The sequence below is a fragment of the Aquarana catesbeiana genome, linkage group LG02, assembly GCF_042186555.1.
Source record: "Aquarana catesbeiana isolate 2022-GZ linkage group LG02, ASM4218655v1, whole genome shotgun sequence".
NCBI classification, from domain to species: Eukaryota; Metazoa; Chordata; class Amphibia; order Anura; family Ranidae; genus Aquarana; species Aquarana catesbeiana.
The window spans coordinates 699,629,800-699,657,040 of record NC_133325.1 but is presented as its reverse complement, the minus strand read 5'-3'; the positions used below and the strand labels follow the sequence as shown (position 1 = coordinate 699,657,040).

The 27,241-nt window shown below is 43.6% G+C and overlaps 1 protein-coding gene across 2 annotated transcripts in view; it reads right to left on the bottom strand.

The window, feature by feature from the left end:
• PIGL (phosphatidylinositol glycan anchor biosynthesis class L) overlaps positions 1 to 27,241 on the bottom strand; it is a 247,191-nt gene that overhangs the window by 58,565 nt on the left and 161,385 nt on the right. For both annotated transcript variants that reach the window (XM_073616886.1, XM_073616885.1), the window contains exons 3-4: positions 17,206 to 17,296; positions 8,947 to 9,014 (exon numbers count right to left, since the gene is read on the bottom strand). In XM_073616886.1, coding sequence (XP_073472987.1) covers positions 8,947 to 9,014; positions 17,206 to 17,296 — 159 coding nt within the window. The remainder of the gene's footprint in view (positions 1 to 8,946; positions 9,015 to 17,205; positions 17,297 to 27,241) is intronic.

Genomic DNA, 27,241 nt, shown 5'->3' with positions numbered 1-27,241 from the left:
TACATTGCACCCGCGAACTACTGATTGTAGCTGCAATGCTTTGCAGGCAGGCTTCTAGTAAAAAAAATAATAAATGCACATTTTTTACCTGCAAAAATATGTGCATTTATTTTTTTTATACAAAGGTGAACTTATCCTTTAACCACTTCCTTTCCCCGCCCATGGACATATCATGTCCGCAGATGGGATCTTCCATCCTGGGCGGGTGACATATGACGTCCTCGGCTTCCTGGCTGTATAGAGGTCGCGTGCGATTGCTCGTTACAGAGCAGGACCGTGGATCTGTGTGTGTAAACACACAGATCCACTGTCAGGGCTGGGCCCAGCCCTTCCTTCTCTGAGCTGGCTGCTCAGCTGTTGGCTAATTGCCAGCTCCCATCTCTCGCCAGTTACCCAGCTGTTGTTGATCCTGCTCCTCAGTCCTGCCTACTTAAGCCGTCCAGTCCAGAGGAGCTCTGCCTTCGCCTTGGTCACAAGAAACTATTTCCTGCGTGCCTGTTTAAAGACTGGCTTTGCTGACATCCCTTCAGGCTACAGATCCTGCTTGCTGTTCCACTACTTTGACTCCTGGCTTGGCTGACGATCCGTTCCGGTTACCGAACTTTAACTATGTTTGTTCTTTTTACTTTTATTATTAAACAAGTGTAATTTAACTGTACTTCTGTCTCGGTCCGATTTTATGCTTTCTGACAGTAGGCGAAGGCCATGAATTCAGAAGATAGTCAATCCAATTGTTGGTAATATTTTTTCCAGATTGGATGAGCAAGATCACCGCATGAATCAGTTTGCCATAGCGTTACAAACGCACGGCTCACCTGGAATCTCAAACTTTGGCTGCTCCGGTACAACCTGAGTTGCATGTCTGGTTCCGCTCCGCTTCCCCAGCGATTTGGGGGCGATCCAGTTCAATGCAGAGGGTTTCTCAACCAGGTTGAGATATACTTTGAGATGCTGCCCCAGGCGTTTCCCACGGACAGAAGCAAAGTAGGTTTCGTGATATCTTTGCTTTCAGAGAGAGCCTTGGCCTGAGCAAACAGTCTAAGGGAGACGCAAAAACCTGTTTTCTTGAGTTACCCTGAGTTTGTTCCTTTAAAAGGGTATTTGACGTTCCTGCATGCTTCGCTTCTGCTGCCAAGTGCCTCATGTCTATCAAACAGAGTACGAGAACTGTTGCCGACTACGCCATTGAATTCCATACTCTGGCAGCAGAGGTTGCTTGGAACAATGAGGCCCTTGTGGCTGCTTTTTCTCATGGTCTCTCGGATTCCATCAAGGATGAGATAGCAGCCCGAGATATACCCACTGAGCTGGAGAGCTTGATCTCGTTTGCCATCCTCATTGACTCCAGACTCAGAGAAAGACTCTCTTTTAAGGAGCGCTTGCGGAAGCCTCCTGTACGTTTGCCTCCGAGCTTTGCAGTGCCACCCGTGCCTCCCTCACCTCCCATTCCTCCTGGTACCGAGTCGGTCAGTGAAGTTGAACCCATGCACTTGGGCTTCACGCGTCTCTCTGCGGAGAGAGCCTTTAGGAGGAGAAAGAGATTGTGCCTTTATTGTGGGCAGGCAGTTCACTTTTTGAAGTCTTGTCCTACCCGTCCAGGGAACGCCTGAACCTTGAGGTCCTGTCATGGACAGACCTTAGGTGGCGTTGTTTCGTTCCCAGTTATCCAGAAGGATAAGCCCCTGGTTTCGGTCACCCTTTCTTGGGCTGAGTCATCCATCGAGACACAGAATCTAATTGACTCTGCAGGCCTATTAATTGATGCTGCCTTTGTATCAAAGCACTCGATTCCGCTGCAGCTGCGTGACACTCCACTTGCCATTGAGGCTCTTGACAGGAGACCTCTACAGCCTGCCCATGTGACTCATGAGACTGTTCCGTTGTCCATGGCCATAGGGGCTCTTCAACATGAGATAATCCAATTCCAAGTTATCTCCTCACCTAAGTTTCCGCTGGTTATTGGTTATCTTTGGTTACAGAGGCACAACCCCTCTTTTGATTGGCTCCATGCTGAGGTTCTCTCCTGGTCACCACAATGCAGTGAGACATGCTTCCAGAAGGTAGCCAAGGTCCTGTGCACCTCTTCACTCTCCTCCCTGTCGGAGTACCGTGATTTTAGCGATGTCTTTGACAAAATTCAAGCTGGTTGTTTGCCTCCACACTGGTCGTATGATTATGCAATTGACCTTCAACCTGGTGCAATACCCCCTCATGGCCGGGTTTACCCTTTGTCGGTCTTGGAGGATAAGGCCATGGAGGAGTATGTTTCTTGAGGTTTCATCCGCAAATCCACGTCTCCTGCTGGTTTCCTCTTTGTGAAGAAGAGGAGTGGTGAACTGAGACCTTGTATTGATTATAGGGGTCTCAATTGCTTCCCGATTAAGAATGCTTATTCAATTCCATTGATTATGGAGTTATTTGACCGCCTCAAGGGAGCAACGGTTTTCACGAAGCTTGATTTGAGAGGGGCATACAATCTAATCATGATTAAGGAGGGCGACGAGTGGAAAACTGCATTTAATAGAACAGAACAGGCCATTATGAGTACCTCGTAATGCCATTTGGCCTTTGTAACGCTCTGGCAGTTTTCCAGGAATTTATTAACATGTCCTCCGAGATTTGTTGCAGTTATGTGTGGTGGTTTATCTCGACCATATCCTCATATTTTCCAAGTCCCCGGAGAGCCACCACACAGATGTCTGTCGTGTGCTTCAGAAACTAAAAGAGAACAATCTCTATTGTAAACTGGAGTAGTCCGAGTTCCATTGTGAACAGGTTAAATTCCTGGGCTGTCATTTACACTGCTGGTGTTTCGATGGACCCAGAGAAACTTTCGGTAGTCCTACAGTGGCCCCGACCCGTAGGTTTACGTCCTCTGCAGCGTTTCCTGGGCTTTGCCAACTATTATCGGAAGTTTATTCGTAACTTCTCGTCTCTGGTCAAGCCCCTGACTGATATGACCAGAAAGGACAGTAACCCACAGAGTTGGACTCCGGAGTTCATTAAGGCCTTTGAGAGTCTCAATGCTGCCTTTGTTTCTGCTCCTGTGTTGGCACATCTTGATCCTACGTTACATTTTATCCTTGAGGTTGATGCTTCTGAGACTGATGTTGGCGCCCTTCTGTCTCAACGTCCTACCTCTGAGAGCACTATGCATCCTTGTGGCTACTTTTTCAAGCAATTGTCACCTGCAGAGTGCAATTATGAGATTGGGGACAGAGAGCTGTTAGCAATCATTTTAGCCCTGAAAGAATGGAGACATCTCCTTGAAGGTACCACTGTGCCGGTTCTCATTCTTACTGACCATAAGAATATCACATTATGGTCTGAGGCTAAATGCCTCTCTCCCAGAAGGGTGCGATGGGCTCTTTTCTTGTCAAGTTTCAATTACATTGTCTCATTCTTACTCAGTACTAAAAATGTAAGGGCTGACGCTTTGTCACGATAATTTTCCTCCACTTCCAAGATTGAGTCGGTTCCTATGATTCCCTCTGATCATATTCTGGCTACGGTTCGCACCAGTCTCACTTCTCCTTTGGGTGACAAAATTCTTACCGCTCAGGTTCATGCTCCTCCTGAGAAACCTTCTGACCGCTGCTTTGTTCCAGAGAGTCTCCGTACTGCCGTGCTCCTGACTTACCATTCTCCCAAGGCTGCTGGCCACCCTGGGAAGAATCAACTCTTTTGGGCTATTTTTCAACAATTCTGGTGGCCTAGTCTATGTGCTGATGTAACCACCTTCGTAGCTGCCTGTTCAGTGTGTGCTCAGAGTAAGACTCCACAACACCTTCCAGTGGGCCTCCTACAATCTATACCTAATGGAGAGAAGCCCTGGACCCACCTGTCTATGGATTTCATTGTGAAGTTACCCAACTCCCAGGGCAACACATTTTTCCTTATGGTGGTTGACCGGCTCTCAAAAATGTATCATTGTATTCCACTTAAGTAGTTGTCCACTTCTAGGGAACTGGCTTCCATTTTTTCTCGGGAGATCTTTCGCTTACATGGGCTACCCAAGGTGATTGTCTCGGACAGGGGTAGCCAGTTTGTGTCCCGGTTCTGGTAAGACTTTTGTGCACAGTTGGGAATTCTGCTTGCTTTCTCCTCTGTGTATCACCCGCAGTCTAATGGGGCCACAGAATGAGCCAATCAGTCCTTGGAGCAGTTCCTACGTTGCTATATTTCTGACCATAACAACTTGTCAGACTTCTTATCGTGGGCGGAGTTTGCTCACAATAGTGCCTTGAATTCTGCTTCCCGATTGTCCCCATCTATGGCAAACTATGGTTTGCAACCCTCCATGTTGCCTAACTCATTTGTTCCGCAGAGTATTCCTGCATTAGAGGAGCATCTCCGTGGTCTTCGTTCCACTTGGGCACAAGTCCAGGAGGCTTTGCGACATGCTTATGATAGGTACAGACTCCATGCTGACCGCAGATGCCTGCCTGCGCCTTCTTACCAGGCTGGAGACAGGGTCTGGCTGTTATCTCTCAACCTCCGACTTCGTGTTCCCTCTCTGAAATTTGCACCTCGGTTTATTGGGCCTTTCCGTATTCTCCGCAGGATTAATCCAGTGGCTTACGCGTTAGACCTTCCTTCTAGTATGTCAAATGTATTTCATGTCTCTTTATTAAAACCTTTGGTCTGCAACCACTTTACTACCTCGGTGCCACGTCCTCACCCCGTACTGGTTGAGAACCATGAGGAGTATGAAGTACAGTCCATTGTTGACTCCCGTAGGTTCTGTGGGCGCATACAGTACCTGGTGCATTGGAAAGGGTACGGTCCGGAGGAACGCTCTTGGGTCTCATCCTTGGACGTACATGCCCCAGTCCTCCTCCATGATTTCCATAGACGTTTTCCCCTCAAGCCTGGTGGTCCTACGAGGGGGAAGGGTTATTGAGGAGGGGGTACTGTCTGGGGTGGGCTTAGCCCTACCTTCTCTGAGCTTACCGCTCAGCTGTCGGCCAATTGCCAGCTCCTATCTCACCACAGTGACTCAAGTGTTGTTGATATCCTGCTCGTCAGTCCTGCCTACTTAAGCCGTCCAGCTCAGATGATCTCTGCCTTTGCCTTGGTCAACATCAGAGAGACTTTCTCCTGTGCTCCTGTTAAAGACTTGCTTGGCTGACATTGCTTCTAGCTCCAGATCTTGCTTGCTGTTGCACTATGCTGATTCCTGGCTTCCTGACTTTCTGGCTTATCTGACTGACTGACTGATCTGTTCCAGTTACCAAACTTTGGCTATGTTTTGACTACATTTGTTCTATTTACTTTTATTATTAAACAAGTGTGATTTAACTGTACTTCTGTATCGGTCTGATTCATGGTTTCTGACAAAAATTTTGTGTTTTTCAAATTTGTCGCTCTTCTTTTGTTTATAGCACAAAAAATAAAAACTGCAGAGGTGATTAAATACCACCAAAGAAAAACTCTATTTGTGGGGAAAAAAATGATAATGATAAGGACAATTTCATTTGGGTACAGTGTAGCATGACCGCACAATTGTCATTCAAAATGTTACAGAGCTGAAAAGTGAAAATTAGACTGGGCAGGAAGGGGGTGAAAATGCCCTGTATTGAAGTGGTTAACTCATTTTTAATATTCAAAGCAAACTCACCCCTCCATCTATATCTCTATGCTTTATTTTGCTGAGAAATCACTTTGAAAAACAACCCCCACAGCATTTCTGGCATTGTGAGTAAGGACAGATAATTCTTGTTGCATTATTTCCCGGAATCCACATGCCCTTAGCTCTGGCGTGCAGGCAGGAGGGTGTGCTTAGCTGAGAAAGCCCCTCCTGAAGATTCCTGGGATGTATAAAATCATTTAGCTAGGCCTGGAAACCAGGAAGTAACTGAAGAATTGTAAAAAAAAAAAAAAAGTTTAAAACATGCAAATATGATATACTTTCCTATTTATTAACTACCACTAGCAGCAGAAGGATTAAAAACAGTCAATGTTAATTTAGAGAGCGAAGTTCCACTTTAATATCTCGACTCCTCATCTTCAGCCATATATGTCAATTTAACAGCTATGCAAATTTCCTGACACCGAGGATGGGATTATGTAACTAGAACAGGGTGGTTACACAATATTTACAACACAACATGTCACAGACATTTGGAATCCCATGCCCTGTTTGGATGTGCGCTGAACTGATACATGCAGGCAAATACCCCACTCCTCACGGCGGGCACTTCACAACGTACAGACTGTTACTGGTCTTGCGGCTGACCTTGAGCGACTGATGAGGAGGGAGTCCCTGACAACCTCGATACATACAGCACACCGGATAGCAACTGCAACCACTTGGAGTCCTTTTGGACACTGGGAGCTAAAGCCAGCACGGACTTGATCTTGTTTCACCCTACATGGAGACGGCATGGTGAATGCCACGGATTGTTTTGGCTGACCTGTCTTGGTCGGATAAGACTGCTCGCTCCCCACATTTATACATCTATTGTGTCCTCAGGAGACTACCACATATTAAGGCATCTTGCTCCACTATCACTTGAGGGTGCGGACAATTGGTCCGGCAATTGGCACGGTTCAGTGCCATTTCTCTGTTTTATTTACTTCCAGCTTGGAGAACTACTACACTGCGATTCAGGGATCCCTTACTCATATCTGCATATTGACCAAGTTCCAATTGTGCTTATTTTTGGCCAATTTTTGATTTTTCTCTGTGATTTTTTAGGTCATACAGTGCACTGTCATTTTTTTATGTAATTAACAGGTATATTGTATGGGTAGCCCTGGGACTTATGTGCGTGCAAAGATCAGTTTAAAGGCCCGTACACACGATCGGACTTTTTGACAACAAACATGCAAATTAGCTGTTTTGGAGCAACATCCGACCGTGTGTACGCTCCATCGGACAAACTTTTTCTGTTTCCATCGGACTTTTGTTGGCTGTGCGAACGGACAAACTTTCCGGCAACAAAAGTCCGATGGAGCAAAGTCCGATCGTGTGTACACAAAAGCATCGGACTTTTGTACAAACTACAGTACGCGGCCGCGAGAATGTTTCCAGCTTGAACCCATCGCGCTGGTTCTCGGCGACAGGGTACTGTACATCTCATGCTGGCTGCAATAGGAAAAACAAATTTTCCTACTGCGGCGAGCGTGAGAGGGAATGCCCCTCTGGGGGCATACCAGGCCCTTAGGTTTGGTATGGATTTTAAGGGGAACCTCCTACGCCAAAAAAAGACGTAGGGGTCCCCCCAAATCCATACCAGACCCTTATCCGAGCACGCAGCCCGGCCGGTCAGGAAAGGGGGTGGGGACGAACGAGTGCCCCCCCCCCAGAGCCGTACCAGGCCGCATGCCCTCAACAGGGGGGTGGGTGCTTTGGGGGAGGGGGGCGCCCTGCGGCCCCCCCACCCCAAAGCACCTTGTCCCCATGTTGATGAGGACGAGGGCCTCTTCCCGACAACCCTGGCCGTTGGTTGTCGGGGTCTGCGGGCGGGGGGCTTATCGGAATCCGGGAGCCCCCCTTAATAAGGGGGCCCCCAGATCACGGCCCCCCACCCTATGTGAATGAGTATGGGGTACATGGTACCCCTACCCATTCACCTAGGGAATAAATGTCAATAAATAAAACACACTACACAGGTTTTAAAATTAATTTATTAGGCAGCTCCGGGGGTCTCTCCGGCGTCTTCTCCCTCTCTCCGGTGTCATCTCCGCGCTCTCTGGTTCTTCTCCGGTGCCTTCTTCCGGGCTCCTCCGCTATCTTCTGCTCTTTTGACGCTCTTTTGCTAGCGGAGGAGCCCGGACATCTGGATCGTCTTCGTCCCTCTTCTCTTCCAGAGATGTTGACACAACGCTCTCTCCGGCTGTAATGGTGTGCGCTCTGCTATGACTTATTTAGGCGGTGACCCCGCCCCCTATGACATCACAGTCCCGGGGCATGCCGGGACTGTGAGGTCATAAGGGGGCGTGGTCATGTCATCGTATGACCACGCCCCCTTATGACCTCACAGTCCCAGCATGCCCCGGGACTGTGATGTCATAGGGGGGCGGGGTCACCACTTATATAAGTCATAGCAGAGCGCACAGACACCATTACAGCCGGAGAGAGCGTTGTGTCAACATCTCTGGAAGAGAAGAGGGAAGAAGACGGTCCAGATGTCCAGGCTCCTCCTCTAGCAAAAGAGCGGCAAAAGAGCAGAAGATAGCGGAGGAGCCCGGCAGAAGGAAGAAGGCACCGGAGAAGAACCAGAGAGCACGGAGACGACACCGGAGAGAGGGAGAAGACGCCGGAGAGACCCCCGAAGTCGGAAGAAGACCCCGGAGCTGCCTAATAAATTAATTTTAAAACCTGTGTAGTGTGTTTTATTTATTGACACTATTTTCCCTAGGTGAATGGGTAGGGGTACCATGTACCCCATACTAATTCACATAGGGTGGGGGGCCGGGATCTGGGTCCCCCTTATTAAGGGGGGCTCCTGGATTCCGATAAGCCCCCCGCCCGCAGACCCCGACAACCAACGGCCAGGGTTGTCGGAAAGAGGCCCTTGTCCTCATCAACATGGGGACAAGGTGCTTTGGGGTGGGAGGGCCGCAGGGCACCCCCCTCCCCCAAGGCACCCACCCCCCATGTTGAGGGCATGCGGCCTGGTACGGCTCAGGAGGGGGTGCTCGCTCATCCCCACCCTCTTTCCTGACCGGCCAGGCTGCGTGCTCGGATAAGGGTCTGGTATGGATTTGGGGGGGACCCCCACGCTGTTTTTTCGGCGTAGGGGGTTCCCCTTAAAATCCATACCAGACCTAAGGACCTAAGGATATAAATGCTGGAGTATATTTGCTAACACTTATTAGAACTGATCAAGTGGCTTGGATAAGCTAAGAAACATCTTCAACGCAGAACAAGTCCAGTTGAATGTGATTCATTACTAGCTAGCTAGGAGCTATAGCTGGAAAAAACATAAAATACCTTACCTTATGGCGTGGTACAAGGAAATATGGTTGGAATGCCCACTAATGCCTTTTTCATCAAATGTAATTACCTGAAATAGAGATCGCATAGGTCAAGTTTCCTGAAACAATGAGGAAAATTTGTAGTCCTGAATGTGGATTATGAGTTCAACATGAGCACACTTGCACAGATAAATCATTCCAGTGTAATTCCTCAAATGATTTTATAAGCCGCGTTGTCATTTATATAGCAGGGGCTGCTATGCTCTGTGTTCTTGAACTTATACCATATACAAATGCAGAAATTAGGAACTCTATTTAGTAAACTACTAAATTTAGTTTATTCAAAATAGTAAGTAGTAATTTAGTTTAGTGGTCTCCAAACTGAGTTTAAACCATGTAAAATGCTGAATAAAAATTGTCCTAATTTAATAAAAAAATCACAGGCGTTTTGTTAACTTAAAGTTTTTTTTTTTTTTTTTTAATAAACATGTTATACTTACCTGTTCTGTGCAATGGTTTTGCACAGTGCAGCCTTGATCCTCCTCTTCTCAGGTCCCCCGCCAGAAATTCTGGCCCCTCCCCTGCCATTGAGGGCCCCCATAAAAATTTGCTTGCTATAGGGGCACTCATTTGTGCTTGCTCCCAAGCCACCTCTGGGTGTCTATAAACATTTTTTTTCATAAAGTAAAAATTTAAGCGGTCTTTATAAGACACACAGAGCGTGGCTCAGCCCCGCCCCAAATTCTCTGGCTGTGAGGCTCCCGCTGCTGTAGCAAAACCAATGAGGAGGGAGAAAGCCAAGGGAACCTTGGCTCTCATGCGCATCGCTAGATCAAAATCAGGCTCAAGTGAGTATGAGGGGGGGCAAACTGCACTCAGAAGGTAAAAAAAACCTTCTGCCTTTACAACTACTTTAATTACAAGTGTATCTGCACTTATAGTTTTCTATTAGTATCCCTAAAGTCCCACAAGTACCTGTTCAGCCTGTTACTGATGTCCACTTAATGCTGCTTCCTGTGATGAGACGGCAACAATGCTGCACTGTTTCTGAATTTAGAGAAGTGTTGCCACACTTGTGTAGAATTGCACTACAGTGGGATGTGGTTATTAGCATTGCCACTGCTCATTCGCAAGTCTATAGCTTGTCAATCAGCACCTGGCCACACCAAGTCCTGTACAATGTTTTCTGAATTGAGAGAACTGAATGTGCTGCTGAAAAGTCCCACAGTTAGCTGTAGTGTCTGGGGTGAAGTGTGTGAGACACAAATGAAGTAAGATTTGGCTGTCGGGGAAGGTGAAGAAAGTTTCTTTGCTTATTTTTTGAGGCTTTGCATAACATAGTAAATTGATATAGTACTTGTTAGACTGATACAGGAACATTTGATTCTTAGTAAGTATTTTAACCTTCTAAAGTTGATCAATCCCACTTCTCTAAATATGGCACTTATGATAAAAAAAAAAAAAAACAGGTTTATAATTTAATTAAGGTCTATTTAAAGCCAAACATTTTTTTCACAAAGTAAAAATTTAAGCGGTCTTTTACTGAAACAGTAAAAGAGAGGAAATCTTCCAATAAAGACACTTGTTAGCATGACAATTGTCTAAAAAGAGATTTACCTTTTTTTTTGAGGAATCATTACTTTTTTCCGTCTGTAAATCTTTCCGGTCAGACAGAGATGTCAAAATACCTAACAGTAGTTACAGGCTCGGTTCACACTTGTGCGATGCAACGCACTGCTGTGCAGATCACATGCGATGTCTGTGCGATGCGTTTTCAGCCATACAGTTTGTATGGCTGAATTTGCATCGCATTCGCACAAAAATTATGCAGGACCTTTTTTTTGGTCGGCACTGGAATTGGATCGCATGGGTGTTCACACTTATGTGATCCAACTCCTACACCATTTCACAGTCTACACTGAGATCTGCGAACCGATCTGGGGGTGTCATTAACTTTGTATTGACCCCCGCAGCGGATTCACAGAGGGCAGTGTGAACTGCCGGCGATTCAGGTGCGGTGTGGGAACCTGCTTTGGAATGGCGCTAGTTCCTGCATCGCACAAGTGTGACCCAAGCCTTAACCATTTTCCACTCTATTTTTGACTCACCATGAGATACTGGTAAAAGATGGGGCTCAACAGAGACTACAGAGCTGCCTCAAGAACCTTACAACCAAAGCCAGAATTCAATGAAGCCTAAACATCCACCTGGTAAAACTTAATAAACGTATGAACTCTGGCAGCCTTATTATTCAGAGGCCTAATGTTGAAAAGCCCAGGAAGCACTAGCTGATCTAGTGGACTGCACTTTGATGGAGTAAGTTGAAATTTAACTCTATAGACTTGAATGATATGGTGCCAAATACACCTGAAAAGCAGGCTGTTTCCTACATGGACCTTCAGGATTGACAGAGAGCTAGACTGTCTAAAAGGTGCTGTAGCTGAAAGATAGACTTGAACAGTGGGTACCACATTCAGACAATGGAAGGAAAACTCCTTTGGATGTCATTAAGCAGGACAGAGAGGGAAGAACAATGTCCTGGTTAAAACGGAGCTCCAGACTCCCCCCCCAAAAATACAGCGATGTCCTCATTCGAGCCCCTTATTAAATCAGCTTCGAGTGCAGGCGCCGGCATCTGAAGAAAGGGAAACAGGAAGTGAAGCCTTGCGGCTTTACAGCCGGTTTCCTATTGTGCATGCGCGAGCCGTGCTGCGCCTTGTGAATGGTCCCGTAGTCTTCTGGGACCTGTGATGTGTCCCAGAAGGCTGCGGGGGAAGGAGGGAGGCCGAACTGGAAGTGGTGGGGGGGGGGGGGGGGTGCAAACAAGCAGAGCTTCCCCTTTTAGGGGGAGCTACACTTTAAGGTGAAAAGTAGAAACTTCCATGGGAAGAAAAGAGATCTCGGGCATCAAGACAACCTTGTCACTGTGTAGCACAAGCAAGGGTTCCATGCAAGTTAAGGCCTCAAACCAAGAAACCCACTTCGCAGATGTGATAGCAATGATGAAAAATGAACCTTGTGAGTAGGAATAGACATAAGAACATCCCTGATAGGTTGAAAGAGCAGTTTCTAAAAAACCAACAGAACCAGGTTAAGATGCCATGGTGTCAAAGGGGGACGTACAGGGGGAATAATGTGGGATATCCTGTACAAAGGCCAGGTCTTCTGATCCCTCAGAAGAAAGTTATCTAGATATGTCCTAAAAATGAAGTAGAACAAGAGCAGGGGCTGGCACCTTGGTAAAGACCTAATGAGCAAAGAACAGTCAAAGTAAGGGCAATAAACTGCAAAATGCAGGTAGCGATGATGCACTTAAAAGATAGGAACATGCCTGTAGGCATTCTTGATGTCCACAAAATCCAGGTCTCCTGGATGGAGATAGGCAATGCCTGACCTGGCATATTTTATGCAGAATGTTTGTACCTGGAGAAAGAGGACACCCATAAAAACAGCAACCTTGTATTGTATACTCCAACCCACAATTGGTTACGAAATTCTCGAGCAGCCTATAGATTGGAGCTCGGGGGCTGCCCCTGGGGAGATCCAGAGGGGAACTAATTCACCCCTAACTGCCCTCACTTTACCCTTCACTTTTTTTCTCTTCATTGTTCCACGTTCTTACTTTTCTTGTGCTGTCCTCTCCTGCCTTCCCCATTTCTCACCACCCCAGTCTAACAACCTGCTTTTTTTCTACACCATTCCTGAGTAATTCACAATATGATAGCCTAGTTCTGAACCTTCCACCCCCCCCCCCCCCCCCCCACAAATGTTAACCCAATAAGAAATGCACTTTCAATATCCACTTGACCTCCAGAAGATTTATCCCCCTTTGTGACCAGACCACTTTTGCGATACGGCACTGCGTTACTTTAACTGACAATTGTGCGGTCATGCAACGCTACACCAAAAAAAATGTATTTTTTTTCCCCACAAATAGAGTTTTCTTTTAGTGGTATTTGATCACCACTGCATTTTAAGAAAGACCAACAATATTTTTTACTTTCTGCTATAAAACATATCCAATAAAAAAATGTAAAAAATCGAATTCCTTCATAAATTTAAGCCAATATGTATTCTGCTACATATTTTTGGTAAAAAAAACCCCAATAAGTGTATTATGATTGGTGTGCGCAAAAGTTATAGAGTCTACAAACTATGGGGATATACAGTTAGGTGCATATACAGTATCTCACAAAAGTAAGTACACCCCTCACATTTTTGTAAATATTTTATTATATCTTTTCATGTGACACTGAAGAAATTACACTTTGCTACAATGTAAAGTAGTAAGTGTACAGCTTGTATAACAGTGTAAATTTGCCGTCCCCTCAAAATAACTCAACAGCAGCCATTAAAGCGGTTGTATGCCCTAAGAAAAAAAAAAAACCTGTAAAGGCATAATGAGCTAGTATGCACCGCATACTAGCCCATTATAAAGTACTTACCTTAGAACGAAGTGTCTGCACCACCTCCCGGTCACCACTGAAGTAGCTGACATGTTCCCTCAGCGTTTCTTCCGGGTTCGCAGCTCTGGCGCTGTGAGGGGCCGGAGCCACGGTGACGTCACTCCCACGCATGCACAGGAGCCCTCCGTGCTGGCAAGGAGCTCTGACTTTCTGGCACGATCCGCTGGACCTTCAGAGTGCATGCGCCGCTGACGTCAGCGGCTGCATGCAGGTTGAATATCTCCTAAACTGTGCAGGTTTAGGAGATATTCATTTTACCTACAGGTAAGTCTTATTATAGGTCTACCTGTAGGTAAAAATCCACCATGCGGAGAATACAACCGCTTTAATGTCTAAATCACTGGCGACAAAACTAAGTAAAAATGTCCAAATTGGGTCCAATTAGCCATTTTCCCTCCCCGGTGCCATGTGACTTGTTAGGGTTACAAGGTCTCAGGTGTAATTGGGGAGCAGGTGTGTTAAATTTGGTGTGATCGCTCTCACTCTCTCATACTGGTCACTGACTGGAAGTTATAGGCTATAAGAAGATTGCCAAAACCCTGAAACTGAGCTGCAGCATGGCGGCCAAGACCATACAGCGGTTTAACAGGACAGGTTCCACTCAGAAAAGGCCTCGCCATGGTCGACCAAAGGAGTTGAGTGCATGTGCTCAGCGTCATATCCAGAGGTTGTCTTTGGGAAATAGACGTATGAGTGTTGCCATCATTGCTGCTGAGGTTGAAGGGGTGTGGGGTCAGCCTGTCAGTGATCAGACCATACGCTGCACACTGCATCAAATTGGTATGCATGGCTGTCATCCCAGAATTAAGTCTCTTCTAAAGATGATGCACAAGAAAGTCCGCAAACAGTTTGCTGAAGACAAACAGACTAAGGGTATGTCAAGTAAATAGACACCAAGTATGCCAGGCTTCATATTACTTGTGTCCATGCAATGGAAGGAAAAAAACTACAGTACCTAAAATTATCAATTGTTGAGGTTTTAAATGCCTTTACAGGTAAACAGTTAAGATTTACCCGTAAATGAGGGACCTATAATTAATTCTCTCCTTACAATGTGTCTGTCGACACCCATATGTATTGTGCAATTGTCATTTACATACACGTGCGCATCTTATGTGCCTGTGTGTATGTGTAAGCAGGGCATCATGGGTGCTTTTACATTTTTTATTTACATCTATTCCAATTAAGCAGCAGCTCTTTAAAAGACATCGGGGGTCTATTACCTGCTCTTTCCCTGGCTTTGCAGCCCACATTTTGGTATCTCTGAACCTGGAAGTGCTCTTCAAAGTCCTAGTGCTCGCCATCCTCACAGTGTTTATTGTAGTTCAAGGCTCCATAGAGGCGAGGGCCTTTGCGAAGGAGGGCATAACACTGAGTTCTGTAAAAGTGATCAGTCAGCTCTAAAGCCACCCAAATCACTTGTTCTGTATAGCTGGAAGCCTGTTGAAAAATAAAGAAACAAGCTCACGGCTGCTGCTCAACTGTGAGCTTGTTTTAACCCCTGCAAAGCTATGATGTGTGGGACTGGTCATTGGCAGAGCAAGGGTTAAAGAGAAACTGGTAGGCAGAGGTCAAAAGACCACTCACTCTTCTTGCCTGTGGTCTCCATGCAGCTGAACTTTATTCAATACTGACTTACCATGCCTTGATCTGCACTGTGTCCCTGTGTGAAGGTGGCCATCTTGCTAGAGGAAGATCTTTGTTTCCACATATCAGAGCTAATCCCTGGTTACTGGAATTCTGATTACATGTCAGAGCCTCCAGAAAGGAGAACAGTGGGCAATACAGTAGTGCAATCACAAAAATCTCACTCCAAATATGGAGATAAAAGCTGTCAATAAAGCAGCTGTAGACACAGGAGTGCCTAGGCACACTCATATACTAGGAAGTGCACTTTTTTTTTTCAGGAGGAATTGTAGGCACCTGTTAAATTTTTTAGGATATTGCATGGGCATGATTAACATTTCTAGGTGTCCCCTATAACAAATCAAGTTGCTTGTGTTTACAGTCTGAGTTGCTGTCAGTAGCGCTATGTGCATGCTCCAAGTAGATCAAACTGTAAGCACAAGCAGTCTTGAGATCTGCCAGTATACAAAGATAAAAATATCAGCAACAGCTAACTAGTCATTTGGGTGAACTTATTGCATGGTCCATAAAAAAATAAAAGGAGACAAAAAATGTTATGAAAATAACAAAGGTAAATAACAAAGGTACTTTTAACCAAAATCGTTTTGTTTTGTTTAGCATTGAGTAGCAAAAGTTTAAAACCCCTGTCATATTATTTATTTGCTGTCTGTGTCCCGTTGGGGAGATCTCCTTTTACTTTCTATCCCAGAGATGCAACAGGAATTGAATAAAAATCTCTACAACGAGAGGGCAATTCCCCTCTTAGACAATTGTCACTAGACCAGATGTCCCCATTTATGTTCTGGTGAGAACTGTAAAATCTTGACTGTCCCATCACTTTCTGTCACAATAAAAATGGTCACGAAGACAAATAGAGAAAGTGAATCTGCCTACCGGGAACAGAGACAGTAACTGAATTTTGACAGGTGTTCTAATCCTTACCTACTCTATCCAAATCTAAAAAAATAAAGTTTTGTCTATACATTACATAATTTTAAATATGCACAGGAGTTGAGATACAAATCTGAGGACAAAGTATTTTTCATATACAACTTGTGAGCTACCCAACCTCTGCCACTAGAGGGCGCACGTATTGCACAAACAGCTATTTGGACGTCTTCTGTGTTCTTTACATTATACTAAACAGTACAGTATATAATAACTGTATTCACTTTGCATTCTGCATTTATTTTTGAATTTGCCTACAAAGGTGTACATAAAAAATATGACTTGTGATATCAGCAATTTTACATTTTTTATCAACTAGGTGTCAGCAAAATAATACATCAATTTTTAATCCAAATCTTAACAAAAGCCCACACAAATTCTGATCATAATGCTCTTTAGATATCAGTCAATATAACATACAATAAAGTTTCTGTTCTGAAACTGGAGGGAGCTAACTGGCAAATTAACTGATCTCGTCAACCAGAACAATTTGATGTCTGTGCCTAAAATGAATAAAGATTAAGAGGAGCCACAATCGGCGTGCTAAGCCTAAAGAAACTGTCATTGGGTTTACAACTACTCTATAGCCCAACTCCTTATTGGTGGCATTTTAATTTTAGGCCTTTTGCACTTTAGAATCAATACCCTAGTATCCCCCAGATGGGGGCCTCTTTATATACAGTGACGGGACATGCACATTGATTTATGGTGAATTATACTAGGATCTATGTGCCTACTTAACCGCCACTTCTAGCACTTTATATTGCTATTTATTTGGGTATATGATGTGTGCTTGTTGTATATGTGACGCAGCTGCTTTTATACAGACAACATTGTCTTATTTTAATGTAGTCTAGGTGTTGGTGGTGGGTACCTAGTTTTTGTGTAGCTTTGTATTTTTTCATTGTGCAATGAATAGTTAGCCTGATATAAGCAGCTTGGCCCGCCCGTGACTTCTTTTTTCAGGGGGTCCTCCTTCCCCCTGTATTATTATTTTTAAAATAGACGGATCAGAGGTAGACTGACATAAACTGACATATGTCTGTTTTGTTTTGTTTTTTCCCATCAATTGAACATAAAATTCCACTGTCATAAAGCAGAAAAAAATTAAATGTACATGAATGTCACAAAAGTGACATCTGTCCCATTGTGCTCCGATTCTGTGAACAGATCCCATGCTGAACAAACCAATCACAGGCCAATGTGATAGGACCCCATACAAAGAATAACTAATACTTACCAAATCAATATTCTTCTGTTTTATATGGGTGAGAATTAGATCTGAGAGGAGATGTGTATCCCATTGTACATTGGGACTGTCAGGAAGGTTTCTAGAAAAGACAAAATGCTTACATTGAGAACACAGAAATATAGCGACACTCCAAAAAAATGGTTTTACACATACAGAATATCGCAGTTTTTTTTTTTAAAGAGAAGTATGGCCAGAGCTTTTTTGGTCATACATGACTTCTGGGTCACAGGAGTACACTTACTTTTGCACTTCTGTGACCCAAAGTCAGCTGACAGCGAACTAAAGCCTGCTGTCAGTTGACATCACAGAGCCGCTCCAGGCTCTGGAAGGATCCCAATACCATATTGTCGGGATCCACACAGATACTTGATCGACAGCTGGCTCAGCTTTTCAGTGCACCGCTGAGAGCCTGAGCCAGAAGCTCTCACCCAATCCCCAGTCCGTCACTCCACTGAGCGCTGGAGCAGCAGAGCACAGAGCGATGACCAACAGTCACCGCTCTCTGCTCAGAGCCGACTGTTCCCATACTTCTTTAAGCAATCTGAAAGCAGAAGTAAAGTCTGCTTTTTTACTTGTACTTACAGGTAAGCCTCTGATAAGGCTTAACTGTAGTAACAGTGAATATCTCCTTAACCTGCAGTGGGACTACCACTTTAAAGTGTAAGGACCTCCTACTCTCCTTAGTCCTGCTTCAATGGTCCTGGAATTGGAAATTGCCATGGCTTAATCTCCTTTCTGTACCTCTCAACGTGTACAGACAAGAGGCATGGACGGCACTGACCAATCAAAATCTGTCTAGCCCGTCCTGCTAGCTCAGAGAGGAGAGAAACCCAGGAGGATTTCAATTCCCCGGATAGGTGAAGCAGCGTTCCAGGTCCCTCACAGAGCAGGATCGCGGGACTTCAGTACAGCAGGACCGGGGGGGTCCAGTATAAGGTCACCTTACAGATTTTCTGTAAAGGTGAATGCAGCGTACACATGATCGGACTTTTCGTGGAAAAAAGATATGACGGCTTTTCCGACGGGATTCCACTCAAGTTTGCCTTGCATACACACGGTCACGTAAAAGTTCGCTGAAATTACAACCATCAAGAACGCGGTGACGTACAACACTACGACGAGCCGAAAAAATTACGTTCAATGCTTCCGAGCATGCGTCGAATTGTTTCCAAGCATGCATAGGAATTTTGCACGTCGGAATTGCCATAGATGATCGCATTTTCGGATAGGAACTTTTCCCAACCGAAAAATTGAGAGCATGCTCTCAATCTTTTGCTGGCTGGAATTCCGCCAGCAAAAGACAGATGGAGCATACATACGGTCGCATTTTCCAACAAAAAACTCTCATCGGCCTTTTGCAAGCTGAAATTCTGATCGTGTGTACGCGGCATTAGACTTTAAGTTGAAATTCCTACCTGGTTATTTTCTGTAGATTTTACATTTTTCTTATGGAATGCAAAAACGTAACAAGAGAGGGAGTGCAGAAAGCTTTTTAGTAAATGTAGCAAATCACTGAACTGTTTCCCACAATGATGCATCATTTGTCTTGGACAAGCAGGGGAAGAAGATGCCTTCTTTGAGAATCCAGGAAGTTCTGTCAACAGATCACAAAGCAGTGATAAGACTTTCCTTACCATGGTAAGAAATGCGATTGTGAACTGTGCAATTTATTCAAAGTATCTATGACTCTTAAGCCCGCCATACATGGATCGAAATTGGGCTGATTCCGCAGGGACTGGTATGTTCGGGCAACCATACAGAAGTCGATCTTCTTCTGTACAACCAGCCTGTAGGATAAATGCTGTTCGATCAGTGCTGCTGACTATACAGTGCCTTATAAAAGTATTCATTCCCCTTGAAATTTTCCACATTTTGTCATGTTACAACCAAAAACGTAAATGCATTTTATTGGGATTTTATGTGATAGACCAACACAAAGTGGCACATAATTGTGAAGTGGAAGGAAAATGATAAATGTTTTTCAAATTTTATAACAAATAAATATCTGAAAAGTGTGGCGTGCATTTGTATTCAGCCTCCTTTACTCTGATTCTCCCAACTAAAATCTAGTGGAACCAATTGCCTTCAGAAGTCACCTAATATGTAAACAGAGTCCACCTGTGTGTAATTTAATCTCAGTATTAATACAGCTGTTCTGTGAAGCCCTCGGAGGTTTGTTAGACAACCTTAGTGAACAAACAGAATCATGAAGGCCAAGGAAAACACCAGACAGGTCAGGGATAAAGTTGTGGAGATGTTTTAAGCAGGGTTTAGGTTATAAAAAAAATATCCCAAGCTTTGAACATCTCACAGAGCACTGTTAATCCCATAACCTGAAAATGGAAAGAGTATGGCACAACTGCAAACCTACCTAGACATGTCCGTCCACCTAAACTGACAGGCTGGGCAATGAGAGCATCAATCAGAGAAGAAGTCAAGAGGCCCATGATAACTCTGGAGGAGCTGCAGAGATCCACAGCTCAGGTGGGGGAATCTGTCCACAGGACAACTATTATTCTTGCACTCCACAAATCTGGCCTTTATAGAAGAGTGGCAAGAAGAAAGCCATTGTTGAAAGAAAGCCATAAGAAGTCCCGTTTGCTGCTTGTGAGAAGTCATGTGGGGGACACAGCAAACATGTAGAAGAAGGTGCTCTGGTCAGATGAGACCAAAATCTAACTTTTTGGCCTAAAAGCAAAATGCTATGTGTGGTGGAAAACGAACACTGCACATCACCCTGAACACACCATTCCCACTGTGAAACCTGGTGGTGGCAGCATCATGTTGTGGGGATACTTTTCTTCAGCAGGGACAGGGAATCTTGTCAGAGTTGATGGGAAGATGGATGGAGCCAAATACAGGGCGATCTTAGAAAAAAGGAGTCTGCAAAAGACTTGAGATTGAGGCGAAGGTTCACCTTCCAGCAGTACAACGACCCTAAACATACAGCCAGAGCTACAATGGAATGGTGTGGATTAAAGAGTATGCATGTGTTAAAATGGCCCAGTCAAAATCCAGACCTAAATCCAATTTAGAATCTGTGGCAAGACTTGAAAATTGCTGTTCACAGATGCTCTCCATCCAATCTGATAGAGCTAATGGGAGTGTTAATTGCCACTTTAAGAAAGCTGCTAGCAGGCTTCAGCATCCTTTCAACAAAATTCAAGAAGTTCTAAAGCCAGCTAGTAGTTTGTTTAAAGCGCCAGTGTTCATACTGCTCTTATACAAGCTGAAGCCCGTGTGAAAGGGACCTTAAAGCAGAACATTTTTTGCAGTTAACCTTGAACTTTGGCATTAGAATTATTACTGTTATTCCATTGTTGGCGACAATACCTCACATGTGTGGCACAATTAATGTTTACATACACATGCTACACTGCACTCTTTATATAGGTTTTGTACAGAGGTGACATGGGTGCTTATAAGCCCCAGCCCTGGGTATCAATTTAAGCATGTTCATGCCAGTGTTCTCTGAGTTGTAGATATAGTAAAAATTATTAGGGGTTACCTGAGACCCAAATATTACTACTAGGCAGGGCTTTTTTTCTCAGAGAATAGGTGCAGGAACTCCCTCCTTCCAAGTCACCTCTTGTGTCCACCTCCGAGCACTATTCCTTGGTTCTACCCCCTACCTACCTCCGAGCACCATTCCTTGGTTCCACCCCCTACCCACCTCCGAGCACCATTCTTTGGTTCCACCCCCTACCCACCTCTGAGCACCGTTCCTTGGTTCCAACCCCTACCCACCTCTCAGTAATGGATACAGAACCAAGTATCAATTTGTGGTGTTAAGTAATTTGTATGTAATTTGTTAATGATAGGAAGTAAAATAGATCCCCTGTAGCCAGCAACAATGGAGCACCCCCCCCAGCAACAATAGATCTGAACAGCTAGCAACAATAAACCTCTCCCTCAACAGTAGATGTCTGCCAGAAACGACTGTTTCCCAGTAGCATAAGAGCCCCCCAGCAACAATAGATCCCCCACCAGTGACAACTGACATCCCCAGCAACAACAGACTCTCCCCCTGTAAAAATAGATCCCCTCCAGCAACAATAGATTCCCCAGCAGCCAGCATCAATAAATAGGGATGCACCGAAATTTTGGCCACCGAAACATATCGGGCGAAAATGGCCCTTTCGGCAAAAAGCTGAAAGAGAATTCTTGCCGATACTGGCGACGAAAATCGCACATGAGCAGTAGAGGCGGCAGAACCAGCGGGTGACGTCACTCGTTGTGTGGGCGGCGTGCACGTTCCTCGCGGTTAAGACGCCACCACGCCGCACTCGTAAGCACGTTCCCTGCTGAGACACTGGCACCTTCCCCGCGGATGCTCCTCGTGCTTGTGAGATGCTGCTGGGACCTGAGAGATGCTGCTGGGAAGCGAGAGACAGTACTGGGAAGTGAGAGACAGTACTGGGAAGCGAGAGACAGTACTGGGAAGCGAGAGACAGTACTGGGAAGCGAGAGACAGTACTGGGAAGTGAGAGACAGTACTGGGAAGCGAGAGACAGTACTGGGAAACGAGAGACAGTACTGGGAAGCGAGAGACGGCTTCACAGAGGGCTGCACATAGCATACTCAAGTACAAGAGTGGGCACTGTCACTCCTGGATGGCTACCATTACTATGCGCCGGTGAGCATTGCTGCTTTTGCCTTCTTAAATTGACAGAAACAAACTAGTCATTTTATTTCTTGATTATTTTAGTATAGTACTAGTACTGAGTCTGACTATTTAAAATGACTGTGTCAGCACTGCAGTACATCTGATCTGACTTGTGGCAAAAAAAATTATATAATTGAACTGACTGATTAAATATGATTTGAAATGGAATGTAATGGATTGCAAATTGCAAGCTTTTTTTTTTTTTTTTTTTGAGCTATTCTGTAGTATACAGTATAAAATTCATGCGCTTGCTGGCGCTGTTATTAAATGTGTCACTTTGACAGCGTAGTAAAAGTTATACAACATAACAGTATGCAATAAATATATATTATATTGCATACATAATATATTATTATTAATAATTATTTATTGCGTACTGTCATGTTAAAGAAATTAATGCGCTTGCTGTCATGTCAGTGTCGTATAACTTATAATACTACGGTGAGACAAAGTGACAAATTTTATTCAATGACAACAAGGCGCATGAAGTATACTATAGAATAGCTCAAAAAAAATAAAATCACATGCAATTGCAATTTGCATTCCATTCCATTTCAAATCAAATTTATTCAGTTTAATTATATTTTTCTGGTACAAGTCAGATGTACTGCAGTGCAGACATAACTACTACCTTGCATGCCAAAAAAAATATATTTTTTAAAGCTGCCTCCTGGGGTTTAGCTTTTAAATTGATTTCATCCTTTTTTATACCCCCCCTCAGATTTCACTCCCACTATAAATCATTCTATGATATTATTCTACGTTACCAGCAAAGGTGGACCATGTCTGCAGTGTGGAAATATTTTACAGTTTCTGATAAAGACCCCACATTTGCAATCTGTATACTCTTTGCTCAACAGAAATTTCAAGAGGGGGTACAGTGCCAAAGAATTTTTCAACAACAGGTTTGATACACCACCTGAAAACACGTCATCCAGTTCAGCATTCTGATTACAAGAAAACAGTGCCACTTTCAAAAAGTGCCTCAGGCTTAACACCATCTGTGGCCACAGTATTTGAAAAGGTTAAAAAATATGCACGTGACAGTCCCAAAGCTCATGCCATTACAGCTAAAATGGTGGTGGAAGCATCTAGTGAAGGAGTTTCGAGGTGTCACACAGAGGAAAGTGAGAAACGGTCCCATGCAAGTGAAGAGGAACAAACTCCCTCCATATCTGATATGTTTGAAGAAATTTTACACGAATGCACCCCAATCCATATTGGTGCCACAACAAGTGCAGCTACCCAACAGCTGGACATTTATTTAGCTGAACAGCCCTTTGCCAGAAGCGACAATCCCCTTGAGTACTGGCGCATCAAAACAACGTTTTCCTTTGCTTGCACAGATTGCACGCAGATATTTATCTGCCCCAAGCACCAGTACAGAGAGTGAGACTATTCAGTCTAGCATAGAAGAGAAACCTGAACAGCTTTTGTTCTTAAAGCGAAATTTGCCACTTTTACTGAAATAGATTTAAAAATCCTTAGCATAGACCAATTCATTTACCATGTTGAACATAGTAAATGAATTGGTATTGTGGACTGTGCTATTGGACAATTGGAACATACAACATAGTATGACTGACTACCTAGTATGTTCCAATTGTCTAGTTGTGCCATTTGTTGGTTGTTCATCATTGTAGTTCTTCTACAGTTTTTTGCACTTCAATTTAAGAGAGAACTCCAGCTTTTGAACTACTGTACCTTAGTTTGTTGCTGTTGGGCTAAAGTTAAACTATGTCTCTCCCTAAGCTGTCAGCCCGCTGCATGTGCAAAACTGTATGTTCTGTATTTGTGGCTGTCTACATACTACAGTACTATACCGCACTGTGTTCCGGGTATGGGCGGTGACTTCCATAAACACAGACTAGTCTACATTGCTTGCTGTGATTGGCTGAGCACCGCTGCTGTAGACTAGTCTGTGTTCCACTTCCAGGATGTCTCCGCCCATACCCGGGGCCGGAACACAGTGCGGTCTACTGTATGACTAGTATGTATCTAACCCACAGCTACATACATACACTTTTATATCGCACATCCAGCCACTGACACCTTTGGGAGAGAACTTGGGGAAAAAAACTACTAGTTCTCATTTAAGTTGAAAGAAAATAATAAAATAAAAATTTTATTATAGCATAGCAGATAGCACTGTACTATGTTATATATTTACAGAAACTGTGAAACAGAATAACGGCCTTCTGCCATATTTTTGTTATGGTCAGTTGAGAGAGTTGTTCTTTAAAGTACTTACTTATACATAGTTTGTTGAAGTTCTGTTGTTGGGCCAAACTATGTCATTGTCTCTCGGCTATCTCCCTAAGCTGTCAGCACGCTGCATGTGCAAAACTGTATGTTCTGTATCTGTGGCTGTCTACTCTTCATACAGTACTATATACACTATACCGCACTGTGTTCTGGGTATGGACGGAGACTTCCATAAACACAGACTAGTCTACATTGCTTGCTGTGATTGGCTGAGCACCGCTGCTGTAGACTAGTCTGTGTTCCAGGATGTCTCCGCCCGGAACACATTGCGGTCTACTGTATGACTATGTATGTAACCCGCAGCTACATACATACACTTATCGCGCATCCAGTGCTGAAACCTTAGGAAGAGAGAACTGAATTACTAGCTCTGATGTAAGTTGGAAATTAATCAAATATAAAAAAAAATTAGTCTTTGGCATTTTTATATTAAATAATTATTATTATATTAATATTATATATTATTTATTTATTTTTTTTTATGCCTGTTTTATTTGGTATGGTGGTGCAACGTGCACTGACTGCAGTCTTTATTTTTATCTTCTGTGTCCACTGTCCAATTTTATGTGGGTTACTTTTCATTAACCACTTAACAACCGGCCCATAGCCAAATGATGGCTACAGGGCGGTTGTTTAACTCTGGGAGGGTGTCCAGGGACGTCCTCCCAGAATTCGGCTCTCGTGTGCCTCCTAGGGCGCGCACTCGAGAGCATCCGTGACCGCCGGGTCCAGAGGACCCGGCGCATCATGGATCCTGTTAAATGGCCGCTGATCGCGGCCGTTTACCATGTGATCGCATATTATGCAAAAACATTGGGCTAACCTTACTGTTTTGTTTTTTGTTTTTTTTTTAAGCAAAAAACATTTTTTTTTTCCAAAAAAAACGCGTTCGAAAAATTGCTGCGCAAATATCGTGCGAGATAAAAAGTTGTAATGACCGCTATTGTATTCTCTAGGGTCTTTGCTAAAAAAACATATGTAATGTTTTAGGGTTCTATGTAATTTTCTAGCAAATAAATGATGATTTTTACATGAAGGAGAGAAATGTCAGAATTGGCCTGGGTGCTCCAGAACGCCTGAAGGTGCTCCCCTGCATGTTGGGCCTCTGTATGTGGCCACGCTGTGTAAAAATCTCACACATGTGGTATCGCTGTACTCTGGAGTAATAGCAGAATGTGTTTTGGGGTGTAATTTGTGGTATGCATATGCTGTGTGTGAGAAATAACCTGCTAATATGACAATTTTGTGAAAAAAAAAAAAAGAAAAAAAAACAAACTTGATTTTGCAAAGAATTGTGGGAAAAAATGACAACTTCAAAAAACTCACCATGCATCTTTCTAAATACCTTGGAATGTCTTCTTTCCAAAAACGGGTCATTTGGGGGGTATTTGTACTTTTCTGGCATGCTAGGGTCTCAAGAAATGAGATAGGCCATCAGTACTTCAGGTGTGATCAATTTTCAGATATTGGCACCATAGCTTGTGGACGCTATAACTTTCACAAAGACCAAATAATATACACTAATTTGGCTTATTTTTACCAAAGATATGTAGCGGTATAAATTTTGGCCAAAATATATGAAGAAAAATTACTAATTTTCAAAATTTTATAACAGAAACGAAGAAAAATGTATTTTTTTTACAGATTTTTCGGTCTTTTTTCTTTTATAGCGCAAAAAATAAAGAACCCAGCGGTGATTAAATACCACCAAAAGAAAACTTTATTTGTGTGAAAAAAAGGACAAAAATTTCATATAGATACAGTGTTGCATGACTGAGTAATTGTCATTCAAAATGTGAGAGCACCAAAAGCTGAAAATTGGTCTGGTTATTAAGGGGGTTTAAGTGCCCAGTGGTCAAGTGGTTAAAGTACTTTTTGACATTACTGGACTGTAGTATTCTTTTCTTCATAAAATTAATGATTAAATTGAATATAAATAATATAACGAATACGAATGTAACACAGTTTTGTATATCCAATAATTTTTTTGGGTAATAGACAAAAAAAAAAGCCTATTTCGGTTTTCGGGATCAAGGAAGATTTATTTTCGGTATCGGTTTCGGCCCCCAAAAACCCATTCGGTGCATCCCTATCAATAAACCCTCCAGTATACCCCAGCACCCCTTGCCATTACATACATTCAGAGCTGGAGGTGCCAGAACTGCATTCCCCCGCATTCCTGCTAAAAAAAAAAAGCCCTGCTACTAGGGTTCCCTCTGTGTTAAAAAGGTTAAAAAAAAAGGATGGCCTAGAATAGGGTAGAAGCCCAAAAGCTTGTCCTGAAAAATGAACATTTGGTTGAGTTGGTGACTCCAGATTTCATGGACTGCTACATCTGTTCGTGGAATCTTGTACGGTTCCTCCACCCAAGCATAATGATGCTGTGTGTATTACATACAGTATGAGAACCATTTCTTATCTAAAGTGTAGCCTTGACACACATGGAAAATACAGTTCTGAATGATGACATTGTAAACAGAACAGATAACAATAGCAGACAGTGTGCTCTTCTGGAAACTATAGACGTCAGCAGAAGGATTTTCAAAAGTGCAATCTTGCTTAGAGTACACACCTTGTTTACCTTTACTTTATCTCTGTACAACTTTGTGCCAATTATTAAAGTTTTTTTTTTTTAGTTTTGGATAGAGAAGGGAAGGATTAGACTCTCCCGATGCCCTATTTGGTGTCTATGTTCCCATGGGGAGATCCACCCTTCTATTTGTCATGTTGACCAACCATTAACCACTTCAGCCCCGGAAGGATTTACCCCCTTCCTGACCAGAGCACTTTATGCGATTCAACACTGCGTCGCTTTAACTGAAAATTGCGCGGTCGTGCGACGTGGCTCCGAAACAAAATTGACGTCCTTTTTTTCCCACAAACAGATTTTTCTTTTGGTGGTATTTGATCACCTCTGCGATTTTTTTTGCGCTATAAACAAAATAAGAGCGACAATTTTGAAAAAAAAAAACGCATTATTTTTTACTTTTTGCTATAATAAATATCCCCAAAAAATATATTAAAAAACATTTTTTTTTCCTCAGTTTAGGCCGATACGTATTCTTCTACATATTTTTGGCAAAAAAAAAAAAA